General features: G+C 60.9%; 1 protein-coding gene across 4 annotated transcripts in view; it reads left to right on the top strand.

The window, feature by feature from the left end:
* Positions 1 to 493: 493 nt before the first annotated feature.
* Positions 494 to 22161, top strand: part of NFIX (nuclear factor I X) — a 97524-nt gene continuing 75856 nt past the window's right edge. Inside the window, exon 1 of one of the 4 annotated variants that reach the window (XM_077121663.1) lies at positions 494 to 618. Coding sequence is in view for 1 of the 4 variants with exons in the window: in XM_077121657.1 (XP_076977772.1) it covers positions 9251 to 9277 (27 nt within the window). In the remaining 3 variants the exon portion in view is untranslated. Of the gene's footprint in view, positions 662 to 9198; positions 9278 to 10508; positions 10533 to 22161 lie in introns of those variants that run through there. The other 3 variants (XM_077121661.1, XM_077121657.1, XM_077121666.1) reach the window with 3 other exon arrangements.

Genomic DNA, 22161 nt, shown 5'->3' with positions numbered 1-22161 from the left:
CTTCCCCCACGTCCAGGGAGCGCAGGCTCTCCATCTCGCCGTCTCTAGGGCTGGTCTGCCACCTCGCAGCATCTCTGGCTTCTTCTGTCTGGGGAGAGGGGACGATCCCTGTCCTCTGCCTGGTCCCATTGCCAGGCCCGGCGCTGGGCCGGTGGGGGGCGGGGAGGGCATGTCTCTGTCCATTTGTTTCCTATCTCGGTCCTTTTCCCTTTCTGTGTCTCTTTTCTCCCACTCTCTCTCCTCCTCCACGTCTCTCCCCGGCTCGAACTCTTTCCCCATCTGCGTCTCCCCATCTCTCTGCTTCTCCCCATCTCTGCCAGCCCGAGCGGGTCCGGGTGGGTCCGGGACAGCCCGGCCTGGGCGCCGCGGCGAACAATGCCCCATTCACTCGGCCCGCCGGCGCCATGGCAACGCGCCCGCCCCGCCCTCGCTGCGCGCGTGCCAAGAGGATGCCATGGTTACGTCAGGCGCGTGCCCGCCCCGTGCGCGCCACCGCGCCGCGCGCACCTTCAGGGGCCGGGCCAGCAGGGGGCGCCCCGCGAGAGCCTCTGCCGGGTCTCCGGAGGGGGCCGGGTCCCCTCCTCCTCATCCCCGCACCCAGGAGCCTTCAGCCGCTCGGTGCCTCAGTTTGCCCATCTGTAAAATATCAAGGGTGGGCGGAGTGAGTTCACAGGGCCCCGCGGCTCTGACAGCTCTCACTGTCTACTGTGTGGTGTGTGTGATGGTGGGTGGCTGTGGCTGGGTGTGATTGTGGGTTTGTGGGAATGTATGTCTGTGTTTGCACGCGTGGGGTGTGCATCTGTGACGGTGAATGGGCATGTCATTGGGTGTGATTGTGCACGTGTGTCGTTGTGAGTCCGTGGGACTGTTGTTTGTGTGTCTGAGTATTCACAAGCTGCGTGTGTGGAGATGTGCAACTGGGTGTGGGTTCCTGGGGCAGAGGGCTGTGGGGGCCTGGCTGAGAACTCCCCCTCACCTGAGCGCCTCCTGGCACAGAAGGGGGCGCCCAGCTGCCTGGGACTTCCGTCTCCCCACAGGTTCAGGAGAGCCCCAGCTGATGAATATTCATGAGGCAGGGGGGCTGGCACCCACTGCCAACAGCTGCGCGACCATTAGCCCCCCCAGCTCAGCTTGCAGAGACAGTGGAGGGGAGAGGGGGGTGTCATAGTGGGCTTGGGGGACTGGGAGGGGGGCTTCTAGTGACTATCATGGGGGCCGTGTCAGCACGCCTGGCTGCTGTCTCAATGTTATGACAGAGACCAGGGGACTGAGTGTGGCATGACAGGCTGTCCTTGTTGCCGTCGGTGCGGCCGCCACTGACTGTTCCTTTGTAGCTGTGTCCGGGGACGTGGTGGTGTGCAGGAGTGTGAGGGGTGTCAGCACAGCGAGACATGTGAGCATGCGCTGTCCGAGTGACTCTGGGAAGCTCCATGTGGCCAGTGTCTGCTGGCCGCCTGCTCTGTGACACTGTGGCCCTATGACAGTGTTGTGCCATGGGGTTGGGGCCATGGGTTTGGTCCCAAAGATGACCCGGGGACCACAGTGTGCCATGGTCTGGGAGAAGGGGCTCAGACCAGGTGGGGCAGGGGATCTGGGTGGCTGTGGGTCTAACACGACAGTGGGGGCCCCTGGGCTACGTGTGACAGCGTGACCCCGCTGGTCGCTGCGGCATGAGTGGTGTGAGGACCGCTAGGTTGGGGCTGAAGGTGTGTGTGGCCAGGGCAATTGAGGGTGTAATGGTATTGTTATGTGTGTGTGGTAGTATATCCAGGTGACACAGTGGCAGTGACAGTGTGACTGTGTGTGTGACAGTGTCTGCATGTGACAGTGTGGCAAAGGATGTGACAGCATGAGTGTGCAACAGTACGGCTATGGATATGACAGTATGACTGTATGACACTGCAGGTGGGGGTTGGAATGTGTATCTGTGTGTGACTGTGTGGCTGGGGGTGACAGTGTGATAGCATGGCTGAGGGTGTGAATGTGTGACAGTGGGCAAAGGGTATGACAGCATGACTGTGTGTGACAGCATGGCTGTGAGTGTGAGAGTGTGTGAATGTGACTGAAGTTATGATGCCACGGCTGAGTGTGACAGTGTGCCTGTGTGTGAATTTGTGACTGTGATAGCATGACTGAGAGTGTGTGACAGTGTAACAAAGGATATGACAGTATGACTATGTGTGACAGCATGGCTGACTGTGAAAATGTATCCATGTGACTGTGTCCATGTGTGGCAGCATGTCCATGTGTAACAGTGTGCATCTGTAATAGTGTGTGTGACAGTGTGCGTTGACAGCATGACAAAAGATATGACAGCATGACTATATGTGACAACATGGCTATGGGTGACAGTGTGACTGTGTGACAGTGTGGATGGGGTGAGAGTGTGACAGTGTGGCTGAAGGTGTGAATGTGTGACAGTGTGTGACAGTTTGGCAAAGAGAATGGCAGCACGACTATATGTGACAGTGTGGCTGTGTGTGACAGTGTGACAGCATGGTTGGGGTGTGAAGGTGTGACAGTGTATGACAGCATGGCAAAGGATATGACAGTACAGCTACGTGTGACAGCATGACTGCATGTGACAGTATGTCCCCATGTGACTGGTCTGTATTACCGTGTATCTGTGTGTGACAGAATGTGTGACAGCACATCCATGTGTGACAGTATGTCTGTTTGTGACAGTGCATCTGTGTGACAGTGTCTGTGTGTGAGTAAACTCACGGGCTGAGTATGACCGTGACTGTGTGTAACAGTATGTCTGTGTGACAGTGTGTCCTTGTGTGACAATGTATCCGGGTGTGACATATCTGTGTGCAACTATATCTGTGTGTGACAGCATGTCTGTGTGTGACAGTGTCCGTGTGTGAGTCTGTGTGTGATGGCATGTCCATGTGTAAGCATGTCTGTGTGTGAGAGCATGTGATAGTATCCATGTGTAACCATGTCTGTGTGTGACAGTGTGTGTGACAGTGTGTGACAGGGTGTCCGTGTATAACCACATGTCTGCATGTGACAGCGTGTCCATGTTTGATAGTGCCCATGTGTGTCTGCGTGTCTGTGTATGACGGCACCTATGTGTGACAGTGTCCATGTGCAATCATGTCTGGGTGTGACTGTTCTTGTATAACCATGTGTCTGCATGTGACAGATGTTCGTGTGTGACAGTCTGTGTATGACTACGTGGCTGACTGAGATGCCGTGAACTCAGGGGTGACAGCTGTCCCCCTCCCTTCCAGGGCTGTCCAGGGAACTGGGGTGCAGAAGGAGGGGCCCCTGCCATGAGCCTGGCTGCCGTCCCATGTGGGGACATGAGTCAGGTTGGCCCCGGGGCCCTGGGAACTGCCGAGGTGGCTGGGTCAGGCCTTGCCCCTCAGTGCCCCGTCGTGGGCTGGGTCTCGGTGGGGAGGGGTGGCCTGCAGCTGCGGTGGGAACCGGCAGGTGGGGTGGGGCCTGGGGATCCCAGTGGGGTCCTTCGTGGGCCTGGGTGGCCCCAGGGGGCAGGCCTCCCCCTCTGATGCCACACCCTGGGCCGGCGCTGCTGGCGGCCTCAGCAGCCGCGGACAGAGGCCTCATTCAGGAGCGGGGGCCAGGTTTCCAGGGCGGTGGGTCTCGGCCGCTGCAAATGAGACGTTTCCCCAACTGCTTCCCGGTGCCTCCAGATGGGCACCGGCCGGGGGCAGGGGGGCTGGGCCTGCCTGTCCTCGGCCCTGGCCAGGCTGTGCCACTGGGCAAGTGTCAGTGTGGGTCTGTGTGTGTGTGTGTGCATGCACAACTGTGTCTGTGTGCCCCACGGTGATTTGGAGATGTTTGTGTGTGACTTTGGGTCCTAGAGCGACAACTGTGTGCAACTGTGACACTATATGGTGACTTGAGTATCTTGGTGTGGCTTTGTACATGTGTGTGATCTGGATATTTTTGTGTCTTTGTGTGTGTGATCTGTCGCTGTGTGGCTCTGCATGTGTGCATGTGATCTGTGTGGCTTTGTGTTGTGTGCATGTATGTGATCTATATGTCTGTGTGACTTTGTGCATGTGTGATCTGTATATATTTGTGTGGCTTTGTGTGTGTGATCCATATATCTCTGTGGCTTTGTGTGTGTGTGATCTGTTGTTGTGTGGCCCTGTGTGTGTGTGATCTTTGTGTGGCCTTGTGTGTATCTGAATGTGTGTGATCTATGTATCTTTGTGTGGCTTTGTGTGATTGTGATCGATCTCTGTGGCTTTGTGTGTGTTATCTGTCATTGTATGACTCTGCATGTGTATGTGCGATCTATATATCTTTGTGTGGCTTTGTGCGTGTGTGTGTGATCTGTATATATTTGTGTGGCTTTGTGTGTGTTTGTGATCTGTACATCTCTGGCTTTGTGTGTGCATGATCTGTTGTGTGGCTCTGCATGTGTGTATGTGATCTGTATATCTTAACGTGGCTTTGTGTGTGTGTGTGATTTGTGTATCCTTGCATGGTTTTGCATGTGGCATACCTCTGATGATTCTGAGTGTGTCTCTGGGTGTGACCTAATGGGCCTGTGGGGTCCTGGGTGAGACTGTGTGTGCCTCTGTGATTTTGCGTGGCAGGTGTGTGTGCGTGCCCCTTGGTGTCACTCTGTGTATCTGGGTGGGAGGTGTCTGTGTGTGTCTTCACATGACCCTGCCTGTGATTCTGAAGCTGTGACAGTGTGCGCATCTGTGTTCGTGAGTGTCCACGTGGGACTCTGGGATTCTCTGTAACCACGTGTGTGTGTGTGTGTGTGTGTGTGTGTGTGTCTTTGGGGATCCGTGTGTGTCTGAGTCTCTACAGGGCTCTATGCAGTGGCTGCCCCGGATGGGTGGGTGTCTCCCTGCGTGGCTCTAGGAGGGTGTACCTCTGTGTGAGATTGTGTATCCACTTGCTAGAGGGTGGGTGGCCGTCTTGCTGCGTGATCTTGTGTCCGAGTGTGTCTGTTCAACCTCACAGAGGAGGAAGAGGGGACCGTTTCTTGGTGTGTCCAAGTTTATCTGTGTGTGTATTTTTGTGGACGTGTGTGTGTGTGTGTCTTTGGGCGTCCCGTACCTGAATCCATGTGTGCATGAGGTGGCCGCAGGTGCTTGGCCCACAGTGTCCCTGGGAATGGGGGGGGGGGGGCCTGGACCTCCCGGGGGCCCACCTGGCTGGGCTGGATGGCATCAGGCCTTATTGGGGAGCTGGGGATCCCCAGTCCTGCCAGGAGGGCCTGCAGCACCCCTGTCTCCCACCCCAGCAGCACCCACCACCCAATTCCCTGCTTACCCTGGGTGCCAGGTGTTTGGCCCCCTCCCGGAGAGGCTTGCACAGCAGTCCTGGAGCCCGAAGGAGCCGGGCCTGCCTCCTGGGGCCCAGATGTTTCCACGCCACCCCCTTGCCACATCCTGGCCAGGTACCGCTGCTGGCCTGCTTCCCACTGCCCCCCCATCTCCTCCCCCCACACACCTGCATGGTAAGAGCACACCTGCTGCCAGCTGCAGCCAGGTGGGGAGCCCCGGCAGGGAGGAATGTGGGGGATTCCAGCTGTGGCGTCCCAGCTGTGCCCAGCCCCCTGGCAGTGCCCTCCTCCCCTGCGGTTTCCCAGAGAACATGTATGCCCTAAGACCTGGGGTGGGGGGGAGAGAGGGACGGGGGCGGCTTCTGGACCAGCCCCCCACCCCCACCCCGCTTCCCCAAGAAATTCCTCCCAGCTGGTGTCTGGGGAAGGGGAAGCAGAGTGAGCGTGTGTGGTTTTGGGTTGTGTGTTGTGTGTGTGAGGTGGGAACTCGAGTGTGGAGGTGGGCACGAACACGGGGGCATGTGTCTTCCTTGTGGCAGGTGTGGTGAGTGTGCGCATGTGCGTGGGCATGGGGAGGGTGCTGTGGTGTGTGTGCATGTATGTGAACGGAAGGGTGGGCTTTTAGTGGGTATGGATGGAAGTGTGTGTGTGTGTGTGTGTGCGCGTGTGCATGCAGAAATGGAAGGGTGGGTGTGAGCGGGTGTGTGAGGTGAGTACAGGGTGAAGGCTCAAGCAGCTTTGGCACCAGACACTGGTCCAGGAGGGTGACGGGGGAGGGGCCAGAGCCCCAGGGTGTGGGTGTGGGGGCTGGTGGGCAGGCTGGGGGGATGGGGTACCAGGCAGGATTGGTGGGGGGCTTTTGAAGGGTGGGACATTCTTGGCCATTTGCAAAGAGGCATTGAGGGTCACTGACTCCAAAGATTCCCCCCAAACCCTTCAGTTCCACCAAGGATCCCAGACTCCTCCAAAGCCCTCCCCCATTTCTCCCCCCTCCACAGGCTTATCCCCCTGGATCCCCACCTCAAGTCCCCCACCCCTCCTCTCCAGTGTCCCTTTCCCCAGCACCGACCCCCAAGCCTACCTCCCACCCCTTTCCCCAGCCATCCAAGGCCCATATTCCCTTAGCCCCCCAAGCCCCTCTTGGGCCCACATCTCCCCCCCCTTCCGCTAGTTTCTCACAGCCCCCAGCCCCCTTTTATACCCACTTCCCTCTCCTGTCCACCTCTGAACCACCAGCCCTCACCCCACCCCTTTCCCTAGCCATCCAGGCCCCCTTGAACCCCAACTCCCTTCTCTGCCTTTTCTCTCAGCCCCTCACAGCCCCTATGCCCTCCCCTGCACCCCTTTCCCCGCCCCCATCGGCCCCAGCCCCTCCCCACCCCTCTGTGGCCCGGCAAGCCCCCCACCGCCTCCCCACCCCGGCCCTCCTCCTGCAGCGTGGTGGCCACAGCCTCGGCCCTGAAACTTTAAACGGTGTTAAAAGTTTCTGTTTACGAGAAGCCCTTGAATTTTTAAGGACGTATCGATTCCCTGGGCCACGGCCTTGCATAGGCAGCGGCTGCAGGCGCTGGGGAGAGGATCCCAGGGACAGGGACCACCCCCCCAGCCAGGAACCCCAAAAGGCACATGCCCCTTTCCCCCACCCCGAGTGCACACAGCCCCAGCACACAGAGGCAGCCGCCCCCCCCGCCCCTGCACGCTGACAACACCCACAGACCCTGGTCCCCGCCCCGGTCCTGGGCAACAACTCCACCGATAGAAATGCACCCCCACCCCACCACTTCGCTACTTTTGCTTCCAGACAGACCGTGACCTCAGCTAGGCCCCCCGGGGGCCCTCCCCCACTTCCCCACTTGGTCACGCAACACTGTGCCACCAATCTACAAAGTCAGCACACGCACTGACGCTTTCTGACCCAAAGGCCCTCCAAGGGGACAGCCATGCTCACCTGGTCACATGCATCTCCGGCACTTTCGGGCAGGCCCAGAGCCCCGACCACTGTCACTGACTGCCCCCCCCAGAAGGCCAGCCCCCCCATCCCACCCTGAGGACAAGATCTTTTGCGCGTCCTACACTCCTGATACAGGGCCTGGCAGACACACACACGCAGTTTCACCAACACCCCCTTCCCCCAGACGACACAGCCAGACCCACGTCATTCCAAGCACACCAGGTCACACAGAATTTCTCCCGGAGGTACACTGATCTAACCTCCTCGGGGCATTTGACACACACGCATATGCACACATTGGCGCCTGCTTGCAGAGACCCAACGGGCACCCCTGCAGAGCCGGCCCTGTGCACGCACCTGGGTGCCGGCAACCCCTCTCCTAGACAATGCATAGCTGAAAATTGCCACAACTTCTTGGCCTGGGTGGGTGAGAAGGTGCCGGCTGCTGCTGGAAGCGGGAGGGAGCTTTGTCTCAGCAGGAGCTGCCTGGGGGCTGCTGGCACCGCCTCTCCGCCCACCCTGGGGGTCACCTGTGCCAGCACTACCCCCTACCCCCATTCCTTTCTGCTCTGAAAATGTGGGAGCAGTGGTTTGCAAGGAGCCTCACCAGGAATGTGTGTGTGTGTGTATGTGTGTGTACTCATGGCCTTGGTGCCCGTTTCTCTGACCCGAGGGTTTTGTGTCCATTGTCAGGGCCATGTACAGGTGTGTGTGTCTGCCAGGTGTGTGTGGGAGGCGCATGTGGGGCCTGGATGTCCATGTGGCACTTGGTTGGGTGATCCTCAAGGGTGGCCGTTAGTCAACTGGGTATTGGTGCTGTCCCTTGCTGCCTGGGCATCACAGAATGTGTGCCAGGGACACTTTGTATCAGTGACACTTTGTATCGCTTTCTATCAGGGTCGCTTCCCAGTGTGTTGTCGCCTTATACATCCTGGTGGTGTCTGATACTGTGTGTTTGCATGGCAGTGTTAGGTCATCTCCCTTTTATCTGTGTCAGCCTGTGAACTGGGGAGTGCTACAGCCAATGCGTCCTGGTGTGTGTGTTGGCATCTCTGCGTAGGGGTTGCATGCCTGGAGGGTATCAGGGTGTGCTGGTGGGATCCCATGTGCCAGTGTGAGTCTGTAGGCATCAGTATGCAATGGCGTGTGTGTGTGCGTGCCTATCAACGTATGTTCATGCCAGGCTTGTGTTGGCCTACAGGTCAGTTACCACTTGGGTGTGTGTCCCGCGGTCGCGGGTGTCATCAGGTGATGGCCTCCGTGGGTGTGGGGTTCCCAAGCTCAGTGTGTGTCAGCGTGTGCCCATGCTGTGCGTGTGCGTGTGCGCTTTGTTGTCGCCACGCGGGTGACGACGGTGGCTGTCCGTGCCCCACCGGCTGTGTGCCAGCGTGTATGTGTGTGTGTGTGTGCGCGCGTGTGCGTGCCGGAGCGCGGGCCAGCACGTGTCGGGGCGGCCGCGCCGGTGTGCGTCCCCGCGCGTGTGCGCGCCCGCGGGTGTGCGTGTGTGTGTGCGTGTGTTAGTGTGTGTGTGTGTGTCTGTGTCCCGGCGGCCGCTCCCGCCCCGGCCCGCCCCTCCCCGCGCCCCTCCTCCCGCCCGCGCGCCGCCCGCTCCCTCTCCCCGGAGCCAGTGCGCCGCTTCCAAACTTTGTCTAAACTTTCACTTTCGCAGCGCGGCGGCGGCGGCGGCGGGCGCGGGGGACCGGCCGAGCGGCGGCGGCATGGAGTAGACGCGCGGCGGCGGCGGCGGCGGGACGCGAGCGGCAGCGGCGAGCGCGGCGGCGGCGGCGGCCCCGGGAGCCGGCGGGGGCCGAGCCAGCGAGCGGCCGAGCGCGGAGGCGGCGCCGAGCAGCCGGGGCCGCGGCGGGGCCGGGCGGGCGCGGCGCGGCCGAGGCCGGAGCGAGGCGAGCGGAGCCGGAGCCCAGCCCGAGCCCGAGCCCGAGCCCGAGCGCGGCCGCCGGGGGCCGGGCCTGTCCCCTCGCCGCGGGCCGGCCGCCGCGCTCCCGCCCGGGCGCCCAGCTATGTACTCCCCGTACTGCCTCACCCAGGTACCGGCCGCCGACTCCGGCGAAGGTGGTGGAGGTGGAGGTGGGGGTGGTGGGCGAGCGCCCGGGATGGCGGGGTGAGGGGTTGGGGGGAGCGCGGCGGTCCCCGAGGGCGTCGGTGCGTGTGTCGGCTCGAGTGGGGCGCGCGTGGGCAGCGACACGCCGGCCGAGCGGGCGCGCAGCCCCCCGGGCGGTGTTAGCGGGCGTGACACAGCGGCAGGGGGCTGTCCCGAGGGCGCCGAGCGGGCACCGCGGGCTGGCGGCGCTCCCCTGGGGCGGGCGCAGCGGTCCCCGAGGGTGGCAGCAGCGGCCGGCGTGCGTGGCGGCGACCCCTGCGTGCGGCCCGGGGTGCTCGGGGTGGGCCGAGCGGGCCCGGGCGTCTCCCCAAAGTCTTTGTTCAGGCCTCACATGGGAGCGGGGCTGAGAAAATGGCGGGGCTCCCAAATTTCGGAGGGGCAGGGGAGGGGAGGGAGGGGCGGGCGCGCTGCCAGCCCGGGCCGCGCCTCTGGGCCGACCCTGGACGTTGTCGTCGCGTCCCCCCACCCCCCCACCCCACATTCACCTCCTCAAACTTTCCTCTGCTCAAACTCGGCGGCCCCGGCGACCCGGGGTACTGCGGGCCCCGACTCGGGGAATCCCATCCCGCTGTCCGGAGGCGAGAGGGGCGGGAAGCAGCCGCGGACTCCGCCGACAGTGTCACCCGCACGCCGTCGGGTCAGCGGCGGGCACCACAGCGCCGGCCTCGGCGCGCTAGGAGAGCGCGTCCCGCCTCCAGCGAAGTTGACTGCGCCGCGCACGGCAGGAGACAGGAGCGGACAGGGGCACCCGCAGTACGCCTGCCTCGCCATCCACCCCTTCCCAGGCGGTGGCCCAAGGCCCAGAGAGGGCACTGGGGCTGCCCAGAGTCCCACGGAGGCCCTGGCAGTGCTGCCTGCGGGAGGGCCAGGCCACTGCCGGTGACACCAACTCTGCGGAGGGAACTGCAGAGCCCTTGCTTGCCAGCCAGGGCCAGGGGTGTAGGGGGGTCTGCAGGCTGGGCCTGGGGCCTTAAATGGCCCCTCTGCCCAGCCCGAGCCCTGCTAGCCACATGCCCGAGTGTGCCCACAGCTGGCTTGTGGGTGGCCACGGAGACAGGGCCGCTACACGGGCGTGACGTGTGCCGGGAGCATGCATGCGTGGCAAGAGAGGAGAGGGTTAGTCGTGCAGGGATCTGTGTCAGCCACACCACCCTCTTGGATCGACAAGTGTGAGTGTGCATGTGAGTGAGTTTTGGGGCTCTGCCCGTGGCCCCTGCGGGTCGGCCGTGGGCAGGCCTGCGTGGCGCAGTATGCGTCTGGCTCGGGGAGCGGGTTTGCAAGCACGAGAGCCGGCCCAAGTGCGTGTTGGCCAGGGCAACATGCACACGCGTGTGTCAGTGTGGGGGACCCCCATCTCTGACTCGCCGCCCACTCCCTCTCGGGCTCCTGTGTGACAGTGCTGTCTCCCAAGCCAGCTCTGAGTCGTGGCCGCTGGCCTGCATGGCTTGTGTCTGGGGCCTGGTGGGGCTAAAACCACCACCACCCTCTGCCCCAGCTCGAGCAGACCGGTGCCCACCGGACCACCAGCCGTGATCCCCGAGGCCTGGGTGTGACTCTGGCCCCCTGGGAAAGAAAATGCTAGCTGAGCTGCCGGCAGCAAAGGGTCACGGGGGCTGGAGTGGCCCCCGCACCCAAGGTGTGGATCTTGACTTTGGGGCACCCTGGAAAGGAGTGAGGGCACAGCTCCGTGTGAGCCGTAGAAGGGGGCTAGGGCAGCTCAAGCGTGCCAGGGGGCACTGGGAAGGCCATGGGCACGGTCTCGGCCAGCTCCGAACAGGTGACTGTTCTCTTTTGGGTGGCCTATCTGGCGGCCAGCACAGGGGTCCCCTTCCCAATGGCACAGCTCTCCGATACAGCGTCTGTCTTCGCCAATCTCTGCTTCCAGAGTTCTCCCTGCTTCTCTCCCTTTCTGACATCCTCTCTCACCATCTTTGTTTCTTTCCTTCTCTCTCTGGCCTCCTCTGTCCCCTGTCTGTCCCTCTTCCTAGGTCTCTGTCCTGTGTCTCTGACCGTTCTTGTCTCTCTGTCTCTGACCCTCACCCTGTCTCTACCCCTCCACCCCTGCCTCTCTGACTCTCTGGGTCTCTCTTTGGCCTCCATCTCTCTCTCTCTCTCTCTCTCTCTCTTTTCTTTTTTTCAAACCAGAATTGGCTTCGATTTTAAAGTCAATAAATGATTGAGCAGGAACGAGCTTGGAGCAGCGGGGCCCTGGCGGGGAAAGGCACTGTGGGCGAGGGGGAAGGGCGGGGGGGGGAAATCTCCTTCTGGAAAAAGCATCGAAATCCAGGGCGGCCAGGCGGGGCGGCTGCTGGAGCTGCTGGAGCCCACTGCAGCCGCAGGCCTGAGTCCTGGGTGGGGAGAGCGGGGGGGTGGACCGCTGGGACCCCCCTGCACCCTCCAATAAACAGACACACATGGGGATGTGGACACACACACACACACATCGCCACTGCCCTCGCCAAGATCGAGTCACAAACAGCCGCTCACACCGAATGTCCATACACATCAAATGTCCAGTGACACGCCGACGGATGCACACGCACACACACACCACACAGAAACACACATGCAGCCCTTGAGATGGCTCACACGTAGCGGCACAAGCAGTGCCTCCCAGACACACGAGTCCTCAGTCCACACTTGCTCGCACAGACCCAATGATGGATGGACGGATGGACGGACAGACATGCCCGGCGTCTCTTTACACAGAGACGTGATGCTGTTGGCTCACCCAGGTGCGTACACGGATACTTTCCCAGTTGCGCGCACACACAGGAACACACTGATGTGTGCTTCCCGTCCGTGGGGGTGCACAGGCAGATTTGCACAAGTGTGCTCACATACAAAACCATACATAGGACACACCTGGACAGACACGCTCATCCTCAGACACGCACGACACCGATTCTCCCCGTGCACAAGCAGCCTGGTGTTCACCATGACCCGTGTTCCCGCACGTCCGCTACCCCATCCTCCTTCTAGGGGAGGGGGAATGTCCCCCCAGCTTTCTTCCTCATCATTGGGGCCATCTCTCTGTCCCTGGGAAGCTGTTACTCCCCCACCCCACGCTAATGTGGTGCTCCTCTGTTTTTTTGTTCGTTTGTTTTGTTGGCATGGGCAGGTTCTGGGAATTGAACCCGGGTCTCTGGCATGGCGGCCGAGAATTCTGCCACTGCGCCACCATTGCACCGCCCGCTCCTCTGTTTTTATGGCGATCTTTTTGCCCTGGCCCTCTCTGGGAAGTGTGTGTGGCTGTGTGTGGGCAGGGGAGGCCAGAGTCGGGGCTGAGCTGGGTGAGGCGAGGGGTTTCGAGGCTGTGCTCGGCTGAGCTGGGAGCCAAGGGATCTGCTGGGCTGATGTTGAGGGGACACGGGGTGCTCCCCTCTCCCCGGGGGTTGGAGCCAGGGTTCCCCGATGGTGGCCAGGGCTGCAGAGGTTAAGAGCCCGGCTTTGCAGCAGGTCAGAGCTGGGCTGGAGTTCCAACTCTGGTAACTTGGAATCCTGGGACTTTGAATGTGCTTCCAACCCCACCCCCACCCCCACCCCCCCACCCCGTCTGTAAAAATCGGGCAAGAATAGCACCTATGTGTGGGGCTGTGATTTGACGGACCACTGTGTGGCTTGTAGCGAGTGCTCGATAAATGGCCCTTGTCCTTTAGCTTGTCTTCTTTAGGCCACCGCTGGGCCCTCTGGGGCTAAGGGAAAGAGACCTCTGAAGGGTGGAAGACAGGGACAAATGCCTGCCTGACCACAGGAGTCCAGGTGGACTGCCTGGAGGAAGAGGCAAGCGAAGTGTTTGGAAGGATGTAGGCTGGCTCATGGCCCCACGCTTCTCCCTTGGGTGGGGCCCCCTTGGCCAAGTAGAGGGGGCTGGAGACAAGGAGAAATGATGGGGTGGAGTGGCAGTGCAGGGGACAGGACGGGAGAGAAGAGGCCAACACTGCCCTATCCCTGTCTCTAATCTTGAATCCAGACTGCAACTAGGTCTCCCCTTGGGGTGGGGCTCTGAGGCCTGGTGTGGAAGTGGGCATGAGTGTGCACACACATGTATGCGTCCAAGTGGGAGAGGGACAAAGAGCCTGGAGACCGGGGTGGGTCCCGATGGGGACTTTGGGGATATCCGTGCGGCTCCTAAGCCGCCATTTCTTGCCTCTGCATGCGGGCAGTCACCTGGACCCACGGCGGGTGCGGAATCGAGGGCCCACCCTAGGTGGGCGCTTTGGCAGGATAGGGCAGGTACAGAGGCTGCAATCGTGGGACCCTGGCTGCCGGCGTAGTCCCTGTGTGGCCCGGGCCAGGCCACCGCAGCTGACCGGTGGGGAGTCTGGCCTGATTTTTTCTGCCGGGACTCCATCTTTGCTTCTTGAAGCTTGAACCTGGGATTCCTGCTCTCTCCTCCAGTCCGGGGTCTCGGATGGGGCTCCTGTCCCGGCCACACAGGTGGGGGGGAAGCACAGGGGTGACTTCACGTCCCTGTCCCCAAAGCTGTAGATGGTGGGGTTGAGGGGACAGCTGTGAGTGGCTACCTGGTGTCACCCAGATTTGTGTGTCACACTTATCAGCCTCACCTGTCACTTCTCTGCATTGTCTGTGTGGGTTCTACATGTCTGCATGAGACCTTTTCCTGCACAGGACTCTGGTCACCTCTTGCTCAATCCTTTGTGTGGCCAGGTGACAGCGGTGTCACGGGTAAGTGTCGCTGTCTGTGTTGGTGTGCTCGTTGTCACCTTTGTGTCCCAGGGCCACCGTGCTTTGCCACCAGCATGCTAACGGTTGTTGGCATACCTGACATCATCTGTATCTCTCTGCCACCTGAGGACTGGGGGGACCATGTCTTGGCAATGGCATCACCCCCGGGAGCCACTCTACCCTCACATGCTCCTCTGGGGGGTCAGACTGTCCCCACGAGGTGTGTAAAAGCGTGTCACCCATCGCCGTGCATGTCGGATCTGCCTGTGTCGACAGGTGCATCAATCCGTGTGCCCCAAGGTTGCACCCCCAAATCACTGGCTGCCATGTCCTTGTCCCCGTGGCCATAATGGTGGGTCTGGCCATGTGATCACCACCCCTGTCCCCTGCCCCGGCGTCCCCAGCCTTTTGGGGACTTCCCCTGGGGGGGGGGGCGGCAGCCGTGGTAGCCATGCTGTGGGCCCCGCCCGTGCCCCTGGCCTGGAGGTCCGCGGGCGCGGCGTGGACAGAAGCCCGTTGTGGGCTGGGTGTGGGTGTGCGTGGCGGCCGCCCACAGGCCTCGCTCTGTTTGCCCCTTGCACATTGATCTTGGCTTGTGCCCGGGTCTGTCCTGGCCTGGCCAGCTGGGGTGTCCGGCTGCCTCCCACAGCCTGAAATCCCGCTCCCCCCCCCCCAAGGCTCCCCCATCCCCCAGGCCACCCTGTGCCTCCGGGGCTCCAAGAGCACAGATTTGGAAACTGAGACCCCCCCCTTTCTTTCCCCCTTTCTCTTTCTCTCTCTCTTTCCTCCCTCTCTCCTCCCCTCCTCCCGCTCCCTCTCTCCCTCTCTCTCTCTCTCTCTCTCTCTCTCTCTCCTCCTGCCAAACGCGTCTTGGCTCTGTCTGAATATCTCTCCTCCTCGATTTTTGGCTCCAGCTCTGGGCGCGTTCACTAAAAGAAGAAGGGCTAGCTCCCCCCCCCCCCCCGCCTCCCTTCCTCACCGCCTCCCCCCTCCCCGAGGAGCCCCTCCGAGGGCGGGAGTGTGGCCACGTGCGGGGGGCTCCAGCGCCCCGAGTGCGCCCGGCCGAGGGGGCACAGGCCCGGTGGGCCACGGGGGCCGGGTGGACGGGGCCCAGCGGCCCAAAGGGTGCGGGGGGGCCGGGGTGATGGGGCGGCTCCACTGGGCGGGTGGGGAGGGGTCGGGGGCACGGAGCTGGGGTGTCTGGCTTCTGGTGGGGCTGGCAGGGTTCTGGGAGGCGCAGCTGTGCCCAGAACCCGGCGCTGCGCTTGCCACCGCTACCGACGTCGTGGCTGCGCCAGCCCGGGAGGGGGAGGCGGGTGGCGGGCACTGCGGCGTTCCAGAGCCAATCGGAAGCCGCACTGGCCTGGGGAGCTCTCCCCCCATCGGGCTCCACCCCGAGGGGAGCTGGGGGTGCTGGCCAGCCCTGGGCAGGGGGCAGCGCCCACTCCCGTCGCCGAGGACCCGATCCCCCTCTGCTGAAGCTTGGTGCCAGCCTTCCTGGCACCGATTGGGCAAGGAGGGGTGTCTGTCCCCACCTGAAGCTGGGGGAGCCAAGTTGGAGGAGAAAGGGGCAGCTCAGGGGTGCATATCCACCACCCCCCCCACCTCCAGCTTCAGGAGGCACCTTCCAGCCTGAGGCAGCCAGGAGCTGGGGTGTGGGGTAGATTTTCTGGGTGCTTCCATCCAACTATTGGCTTCAGTCATATTGTCTCGGGGGTTGATTTCGGGTCCATCTTACACAAAATCACACACAAGCACAAAGGACAGCAGGCGCACACCTCCCGTGTGCACATTCACACACAAAGGAAGCGGGTACAAAGGCGCGGTACAGCCTGGCACACACACCTCCGGAAATCGGGCACACACAGGCACCCCCCCCATGCCGCTCCAAGAGACTCGCCCTTGCATGCATGTGCACACATCCCAGCTCGGCGTTGCCCACGCAGATCCGCGGAGGGACACACAGAGGGACAGACCCACAGTCACTCGGTCACGTGCCATCAGGCATGCATGCAGCACAGAAGCACGTCGTGCCGCCGCCAGACACGCAGGTAGACACGAAACCCACGGACACGCAGCCAGCAGCACACAGCCCAGCCACAGTGGCCATGTCAGGCCCCCAGAGACGCCCGCGGGAGCCCCGCTGCACCCCCACACCATCACCCCTGCAGGGACGTGCGGTTGGGCGCCTGCTGACACTCACGCTCACACACACGCACGATGCGGTGGGGCTGGCTCTGGAGTGATTTTGTACCCTTCCCTCCCTGGGGTCAATGGGCCATGTCGGAGATGGTTTGGGGTGTCCCAACTGGGAAGTGGGGTGCTCCTAGTGCTCTTGGCATGAAGTGGGCCGAGCCTGGGGATGCTGCTCGATGTCCTAAAGGGTACAGGACGGTCCCTGCTCCAGAGAGGGAGCCGGCATTTGGGATGTCAGGAGAGCCACGGACAGCGGAGAAACCCCGATGTCAGGGACCTTACATACACAGCAGGGACGCAAGCCCGAGCAGGGTCCTAACACACACCACCAGCCCCAGAACCCAGACAGACCCACAGATGGACCCACGGATACACAGACACGGATACATAGACAGAGACACACAGACACACTGACACATGGACAGATAGAGATGCATACAAACACACACATGGAGACAGACACACATGGCCAGATACACGTGGACACACAAATACATGGAGACACACACGGACACACAGATGCACACTCATGGATGGATACATGGGGACAAACACACGGAGACACAGACATACACATTGAAACATACTGATACATACAGACATGGGGACAGATACACACAGACACATACACAGGCACACAGATACATAGACACACACAGGGACAGTCATATGGAGACACACAGACATGTAAAACCACACACAGACACACATGGAAAGACAAAGAAAGACACATGGACAGATGGACATACACAGGCACATAGATACACACAGACACACATGTAGAGAGACACAGACATACACAGAGACACACACAGACACACTGGGACAGATATACACACACATACCACACCCTGGCATCATCAAGCAAAGTGACACACAAACCTGGCCACAAATGGCATGGCATGCCCACAGTCCCATGTCATTGGTATGTGAGGATGAGACTCGGACTCGGAGGATGAGACTGGCCTTGGTGGGTCTGAGGGATGACACCTGCCCTCCAGCACCGTCCCTCTACCCTCCAGTCCCAACGGCTGTCTTTGGGCACTGACTTCCCCCACCCTGAGCTCTCCCCATAGAAGTTAGATCCCTGAATCCCTACCTTGGGTTTGTAGAAGCCCACCCTGCATCGGGGCTGCCCTGGACTTCTGGGCCCCGGAAGTGAGGAAGGGGGAGACAGGGGAAGGGGGCGAGGCTGAGTTCTGAGATGCTTTCGATCCTCCCCTGGCCATCTCATCCTTTGGCCTCTGGATGAGGCCAAAGAGAGAAAGAGAGTGTGGAGACAGCCTCTTTAGAGAAAGAGAGTGTGGAGACAGCCAGCAGAATGGTCCATTGTGGAAGCTTTCCTAGAATCATGAAGATCTGAGCCTTTGCCACAGAGTCACTGTGATGGAAACGTGCTTGGGTGTTTGCCCTGTCCTGTGACCTTTGAGCTGGTCTCCCTGAATCCTTCAGGAGAGGCAAGTACTATTATTAGAAGAGTGGGGTCTTTGGAGCCAGCTTCCTGGGTTCGAATCCCAGCTCTGACACTTGCTGTGTGATCTTGGGCAAATTGCTCAGTATCTCTGGGCCTCTGTTTCCTCATCTGTTAAGCAACTGTCCCTGCTCTCGTAGGGTTTGTGGTATGGACCAGAGGAGTTGGTCCACATAGTGGGCTTCTAAATGATGCTTGACATGAAGTGCTTTTTTTAAAGACAGACAAACAAACAAACCAGACTCAGAGAAGGAGGGTCCAGCATCAGGGTCAAAGGCCCTAAGTCCTGCCAGGGGGCAGCATCTCTGGCCTTTACCATAATTTCAGAGAGGACCCCTACACCCTCTATTTGAGGTGCTCCCCAACCGTTGGCCCTTGAACCCTCTGTACTACTCTGACCTGTGGATCATCTTCTATTCATGGCTCAGAATGAGGATGGTTGTTTTCCACTCTGCTTCCTCCCCTTTCTGACCTTTGCACCCCCACTAGCCAGGCTTGCCCACCCTGGCAGGGCCTGATACCCTCTCCCACACCTCCCTGGACACCCAGCTGGGTGCCACATACTGTGGCTGCAGCCTGGGGGAGGGAGTGGGGGCATCGTGCATTCCTTTGACAAATATTTACCAAGCACCTCTTGGGTGCCAGGCCCTGTTCTAGGCCCTGGGGGCTAGTGCAGAGCCGGCAAAGGTGCCAACCGTGGTGAGAGGGCAGACAGCGAATCTGATAAACAAAGGGGTATCCAATGCTTAAGGTGTCAGGAGGTGCTGTCGGGGGGTAAAGAGAGCAGGTGGGGCCTGCAGGAGGGCTGGGGCCGGCTGCAAGTTTTGCAGAGGTGATCAAAGCAGCCTCACATATACTCTCGTCTTGCAGGCTCCTTTCCCTCTCTAATGGGGTACTGTGGCTGGAGGGCAAGCTGAGGCGGCTTAGCACGGTGGACCCCCACCATCTGCCCTGAATGCATGGCCTGTGGCTTTGGTGGGTGGGTGGGTGGGTGGGTGGCGTCAGCCTTAGGCAGAGCCACAGCTAGCATGCCCGGTCCAAGGTTAGGCACAAGATGGCCTTGGGGGCCTCATCCCGTGCATCATCCGGGCCTCCATGGGAGCACCCTTGGCTGGGGGTGGGGTAGGGTGGGGGCAGCTTGTGGCCCGGAGTGGCACTTCCACCTGGGGCCCTCGATTTAGCTTCCCCGGGGCGGGTCCCATTTATTTTTACCCGAGACCGTCACCCTGGCAGTGCCAGGCCGCGCCATCTTGGCAGGTTTTTGGGGATCTGCCCATGGCTTGGGGGGACCTGGCATGGCTTGCTGGGGTGGGTCTGCAGGGCCCCCAACTCCTTCTCCACCCCACTCTCCCCACCCCCTCTAGAGCTCTGGGCATGAGGGCTTTGGGCCGGGGGGCTCGGTGCAGAGGCTGGCAACCACCATGCCTGGCCTGGTGGCATTTGGTTTGGCGCCCTGCCGGCCCGCCACCCCCACCCCATGCCCAGGCAGAGCTGAACGGCTGTTGCTGCCAGTCTCCATTTTGCAGTGTGGGGCGGGGGTGGAGGGAGCGCTGAACACCTCCCTGCCCCCTGCCTGGCTCACGCCACCCGTGCCTTGTCCCCCTGGAAGGGTCCAGGCTGCCTTCTCTGCTGTCCCTTTGCAGCCTGGAGCTGGGCGAGGATGCCCAGCTTCCATCTTCCTGCCTGCTCTCTCCCGCCCTCCCTCGCCTGCTTGCCTGTAATGGCTCACCATTTTTGGCTTCTCCTCCCCCTCCCCCTCCCCCAAGCGCCAACCTCACTTCCAAAACCGCCATCCGTGGCTCTCCGGCCTTCTCTGGTGCCTGGAGATGGGGGGTTGAGGGACTGGAGATGAGACCCTGGAGATGAGGATTTGGGGGGTGGGAGGGCTGGGCATGGGGCCACCAAAGCGCTTACTGGGTCCTGTGTGCATGGTGGGGCGCGGGGGGGCGGGGGGGAAGTAGCACTCAAAACCAGTTCATGCAACCCGTCTTTGTTTAACCTCAAGGTTGGCAGAGCTGGGTTGCACCAAAAGTAGGAGACCTTCCCATTTCTGACGCCCTTCCCGCCCCTCCCACCCCACCCGGGGGCCCAGCATTGGCCTCTGGCCCCCAGGGGCCCAGGTGGGCATTTCCCTGGGCTTGGCCTGATGGGAGGCAAGGCTTCATCCATGGGGTGTCAATGCCTTCTCCTCCCCCAAGGCCCCTCCAAACCCCAGTACCCCAAGATTCCTGTTCCCCCTTGCTGGGGAGGGGGTCTCGGGGGGGGCATCAAACCTCACATTGGGTACTTGTGCCCCCAGAGGGTGAGGGACTTCGGAGGAACCGGTTTACTGCCCCCCCCAACCTGCTAGCCTGCGCCTCTCTCGGCACTAAACAAAGTTTGCTAAGTAACTTCAAATGTTATTTGAGGACGGCCTGGCCTCAACCCAAGGCGGCCCTGTGGAAACTTGTTTTTCGCTGCCGAGGCTGCAAGTATCAAAGACACACTTTCGGGGGTGGGGGTGGGGGGGTGTTGCAGTTCTGCTCCCCCCCACCCTCGCCCCGTGGCAGGGGCTGCTCCTGAACGGACATACAGAACAGACACATGGGTCTACGCTGACAGACAGACGGGCACACATCAGGCTGAGGACTGCACGCCACAGCCACCCACACAACAGCCGGGCACCCCAGCGGGTGATGGGATGCAGACACGCTGAGCTCCATGGGAGACCCGGTGGGGGAGTCACACGGTGCAGACCCTGGGCCCTGGGATTTTTCCGGCTGGTGAGGTTTTGCCAGTCCCGGATTTCCAATGATCCCCAGGGCCAAGAGGACGCTCCGGGCAGGATCCTTCCTTTCTCTCAGCCTCAGTTTCCCCAACCATGGAGGGACTCTGTGTGTCTGGATGGCATAAGAAGCTGACAAGGAGAGTGTCTGGGTTGGAGCTGTGGCCGGGCCACTTTGCAGCAGAGTCTTGATTTTTCTCATCCCTCTGTTGGAATTGGCATGGGGATTAGGTCCCAAAGTGTTGCCTCGGCACCGGGCCTGGCCTCAAGTGTTGCCCAGTAAGTGTGGCTGTTACTTCTGCAGTTCTGATCCCGTAATTCTCATGTGTGTCCACCCCGACCAGAATATTCAGCCCCTAGCAGCTTGTGCTGACTTTTCTCCTTCCTCCGTCTCCCTCAATTTCTCTGATTTCCCCCCCCAATCCCCCCTTTCCTTTCTTCCATGTCTCCACCAGCCCTGCCCCAGTTTGGAGTTCAGGGAAAGTGTGGGAAACAGGCTCAGGGTGTGCGTCCCTTACTGAAGCTGGCCAGGGCTGGGCTTCTACTTGCTCTGGAGTCCCCAAGCACAGGCAAGAAGTTTGGGGGTGGCACTTGAGCTGGTATGGCACATGGACTCCCCATCATAGGGTCCCGGGAGTTCTGACCTGGAGGTTTGCAAGCTGGTAGGGCCTGACCTGAACACAGTGGAAAAGTCAAAGCTCAAGGTGACACAGGACTGACCACATCCCCGCACCTGGTCTCCACCATCAGCCTGACCCTCATCGAGGTAGGTCACTGGGGACACGGCCCCACTCATCACCCCATCTCTTCTCACAGTCATTGCCTGCAACACCCCGTCACCCGCAGTCTGTGGCGGTGACAGCCTGTCACAGGCACAGCCGCACACCGGCACAATCTGTCGTCCACGCACAGTCTCACACACAACCTGTCACACGCGTACACTCACACACACACACACACACACACAGCGGCACAGTCGCGCGCACAGCCAGCCTCACGCGATCACACCGAGCGTCACAGCTTGTCACAGCCGTAGACTCCTCACAATAAAAATAACAGCTACCAGCTCCCAAGCAATTACGCCCGGGTGGTGGGCGGGCGGCAAACGTTACCTCCTGTAACCCTCCCCACACGGGCCAGGTGTGAGTAACCTGTTTTACAGACCAGGAGAGGAAGGCCATAAGGTTAACCACCGTGCTCAGGGTCATGGGGCCAGAAGTGGGGCAGTGGTTGGAAGCAGTTTCCCTGCCTCTGCCACCTACCCTGTCTGCACCCTGCTCCACCACCTCTCCCTTCTCAGTGGGAATCCCCTCCCCATTCCCCAGGTAGGGAAAATTGAGATTCCAAAGCAAAGGAAGCCAGGGAGCGGTCTGCTAGCCTCCGTCTGCCCTGCCAGGGAAACTGAGTCCCTAGATTTCCTCTACCCCAAATGCTACCTGGCTCCAAGTGAGGCACAGGCTGGCACTAAAAACCCACGGGACAGTCAGGGCTATTCATAGGGGCGACTCAGTACGGGGGCCAACGTTTGAGTGTGCCCTGTTGTCTGGTGCGGGCACTGATGTACGATGGCGGTCAGGATGGGTTCCCATGTGGCCCCAGGTGGACAGCTGCGGTCCCGCGGGATTTCACGTGTAGCATCAGTCTATAGGGGTAAGGGTCCTGCAAAGCAGGGACAGGAAGAACTCAGGCC

Source organism: Tamandua tetradactyla, chromosome 11 (genome assembly GCF_023851605.1).
Source record: "Tamandua tetradactyla isolate mTamTet1 chromosome 11, mTamTet1.pri, whole genome shotgun sequence".
Lineage (NCBI taxonomy): Eukaryota > Metazoa > Chordata > Mammalia > Pilosa > Myrmecophagidae > Tamandua > Tamandua tetradactyla.
This window is presented reverse-complemented; position numbering and strand designations above follow the sequence as displayed.